General features: G+C 34.5%; 1 protein-coding gene across 1 annotated transcript; it reads right to left on the reverse strand.

The window, feature by feature from the left end:
- Positions 1–310: 310 nt before the first annotated feature.
- On the reverse strand, positions 311–3,521 carry LOC111387926 (50S ribosomal protein L35). The gene is made up of 3 exons (XM_023012555.1): positions 3,370–3,521; positions 3,177–3,261; positions 311–712 (listed from the first exon to the last, which is right to left on the reverse strand). The coding sequence occupies exons 1-3, from the start codon at positions 3,477–3,479 to the stop codon at positions 623–625; spliced, it is 285 nt and encodes a 94-aa protein (XP_022868323.1). The 5' UTR covers positions 3,480–3,521; the 3' UTR covers positions 311–622.
- Between the last annotated feature and the right edge of the window lie 229 nt (positions 3,522–3,750).

Below are 3,750 nucleotides of genomic sequence, written 5' to 3' on the forward strand. Positions count from 1 at the left end.
AAAATCAGATGTCAACCGTTCTCGAGTTTTTTTAACTTGAGATACTCAGTGGTGAAAAAATAAATAAATAAAATAGCCTCCACAATCAAGATAGTCCTCTTAATGTAGTGGAATGTGTAAGTTACTGATATGACATATTTAATCTGTCTCTTCTTTGTTATCTTTCTTTGAACTTGTATACTAGTAAATAAGCTCATGGATCTGACACTGAAAAAGTTCAACCTGCCGGATTGAGCTACTGAATATTTTTAATCTTACCTACACTAGAGACACAAGTAATACAGAAAGAAAAAAAATAACAAATAAAACATGAATAACGAAACAACAATCTTCAACAATTTCTAAGTCTTGCATTTGTTACAGGAAAAAATACATGACCCTGTGCTTATTATAGAAATGAGAGTCATCGAGCAGAAAGTGAAAGAAATGGTTTAACAAACGGGAAATGTTCACTATTCAAACGTCTACCACCATTCTGGATCATCCAGCAAAAGAGCCTATAACCTCTCAATTAGATATAATTATGTCAAATTAATTGACAAGACAATCATCCTACAAAATCAGATCCCCGAATGCTCCAGTTTCAAGCAAGAAATGTTAGCAGCAGTTGAGGGCACTTGGTTCAACCACAAAAGTTGAGTTTCTTCATCACCTTTGCATATGCCAGAGGGACTATACCAGGTTGTCTGAGTCTACGTTTAGATTTTTTTGACTGCAATAAATAACAGATTAGCTCAATATCACTCTTGTATCAGTAGCTAAATGAGCTTTGAAATTTCGAATGTGGAAGTATTAAGCTATACAAGAAAGCTTGCATAGCAATTTATACCCAAAAAAAATATAAAACTGAGAAAAGAATGTTGTGGATCTTCTAGAGAATCTTATGCCAATAAAGAAAACCAAATTGCTGACTTGTGCAGTTCATAAATGCAAAAGCGAGACAAAAAGTAAAAAATCAACTGTTATTTCATGCAGTAAACCACCAGCATAACTAATGATTTTGCTGACAGGTATGTATATTCAAAATTCAAACAAAACCAATAAACAACAAGGTATTTAAACATGTCATCACGTAATCACAACACTAACTTATAAAGACATCGAGAATCGTCAGAGTTGTGCTTGAAATAAAATGGTTGAGTTTAAACTGTTCCACCACTCTGCTACTCAGCTGTTATGTCCTAGCATCCTTATCTTTCATCTCAGGCAAACTGTTGCCAGTAACTATGTCACTTGCATAACAAGTGATTATTAAAAAAACTAACAATAATCAACCAACAAGGATGCAGCAGCTCCAATGAGGATTTTCCTTTCTAGACAGTCAAGCAGTATGTAACCACTTCCCCTTACCCCTCAAAACATACATCCCATATCAATATAATAGGAGCACTTTAATTTGGGTATGAGAACATAAGGGTGTTTGGTCTTTTGGATAAGTTTATTGAAGCCCAGAAATTGCTCAATTGGAATGGGCATGTCACTGATGGGGCTCAGTTCGATGGGCAGGTCATTGATGCGGCTCAGGGAGATCTCATATATTCATTATTCCATTCTTTTATCAGTATTTGAGACATGTTAGAAAGCATTTCAACTATAATGCAAGACATTACTTCGATGTGATATGATAGAACCCTTATTGTAACATGGTATTCATATGTGAGCAAGTGTGATTATGTAGCCTGCAATACACAAAGTATGGCATTCTATGTGAAGAATAATATGTTTGTCAATGATGTCAGTTCATTCATGACACGTGCATGCATTTATATGATTCACAATCAGCAAGTTCAATAATGCTTTAAGTTACAAAAATATTATATGAGAAATTTTCTTACTCTTTGCTATAGCCCTTGAGCACACTACATGTTATGAATAGATGGTGGTGGGGAAACTCTCCGTTGAGGAGGTTAATTGGAGAGACTATATAGTTGATGATGATGGATTGTGGTATAGAGTGTGATGGGAGAAGCTCTACTGGCAATAGAACATGTGCACCGTAATTGAGAGTTCATGAGCGTGATTAGGCTCTGTGGTGATAACGGAGATGAAGGATTGATTATACACTCGAGAAGGACCAATTAAGATAAAGCTAAGATGGTTCATGATTCTAGTTCATAATTAGTAGAAGAGTAAAGGAGGCCGAAAAGAAAAATATGATTAACAATCAAGTTGATCAATATAATGAACAGGATATTGTTTACAATGATGAGATGCCTTTTTTTAACGTTGTAGGATGTACAGTAGAAATCATGTTCGTCTTCATTGTGCATTCATGCAAACCATTGCTTATTGAGTCATTAGCTTATTTATTCTTAAATAGGTCAGCCTTGCGAGCCACAGGCTTCAAAAAGTTTGGCAGTTTGTCGTTGTAAAACTCCTAAGGATCTCCAAGCTTAGTGAACATGAATATATGCTATTGGAGTTCTTTGTTGGCCTATAATATGTTCTGTTAGTCTGTTTTCACAATGTAAATATGGATGAAAACTATTAATATATTTTATATTTCCTTCGTTTTGCAAAAGTTAATATATATAAATTTCACCACATGACTAAACCTTATCACTACATCTTGCAAACCAATTTAATAGGTATACATATATGATAGATGTATAGCTCTACTCCATTAGGATCATTAATATGTTCTTTTTGAAAGGGAAAGAAAAGGGGCAGTCTGAACGTAGTTCATAAATCATAATGATTAAGTCAGTGGAAGAATGTCATTTTGTAGAACGATGGTATCAGTTATTCTTTATATTATATCACAACTCAGCTTTGGCCATAAGCATTGGCCTCTGTCACTAAACAGCCTCAGGCCTTCAGTTCCCCGAGCTGTGATAAAAACCATCATCAGTATTGCAACTTTTTCCAAATATTGACCTATTTAAGGAACCTTCATATCTAGGGCAGCTTAGGCAACAAATGCAGGAATGTAGAAAACAAATAAAAACGAAAACACTAGCANTATTTAAGGAACCTTCATATCTAGGGCAGCTTAGGCAACAAATGCAGGAATGTAGAAAACAAATAAAAACGAAAACACTAGCATTAATGTCCCAAGCAACAAATTGAAAATATTAGGAATTACTTTTAGAAGTACCAATGACACAAATTCAAACATCTTACTTTAATTTATAATCTTTACTACTCAATTTTTAAAACAAAAAATGTTGCCAGACCTTTAAATGTGCATTGTGTCGTTTCCCCTCCTTCCACCTACGAATCTGTCCATCGTTCATTACCCTAAATCTGCCCTTAAAAGACCTGATCAATGCAATTCGAAACAGAAACATATTAGCACGTGTCATTTATGCATTATGAAATACATATATATGTGTAAATGGATGTGTATCTTTAAAGTCATGTACATACGAATAACCCTTGATTTTATATTTCTTGACTTTGGAAATGACTGGAGTCATCGGTTTCCTGCTCTTCAACTTCCTTTTCCTCTGCTTAGCAGTAATTTGCCGCACTTGCATGAACTAAAATCACACAACGAAAGCAAATAAACTTACAACTAGACAGATTCCTAAATTTCTGCATATTATTGCACAAATATCATAGGTTCCACCGTACTGTTTCACAGTAAAAGGATAGACAAATAAACAAAAACACGAACTGGCCAGAAACGAGTAAAGTTTATGTATTTCTTGAAAATGAATCCTCAGCTTTTAAATGACTCTCCCATGTCTTCATAGCAGCCAATCAGGCAACAAAATAAAATGTGCAGAACCCAAAAAGTTAACAAAT

This window comes from Olea europaea, unplaced genomic scaffold (assembly GCF_002742605.1).
Source record: "Olea europaea var. sylvestris unplaced genomic scaffold, O_europaea_v1 scaffold4377, whole genome shotgun sequence".
NCBI classification, from domain to species: Eukaryota; Viridiplantae; Streptophyta; class Magnoliopsida; order Lamiales; family Oleaceae; genus Olea; species Olea europaea.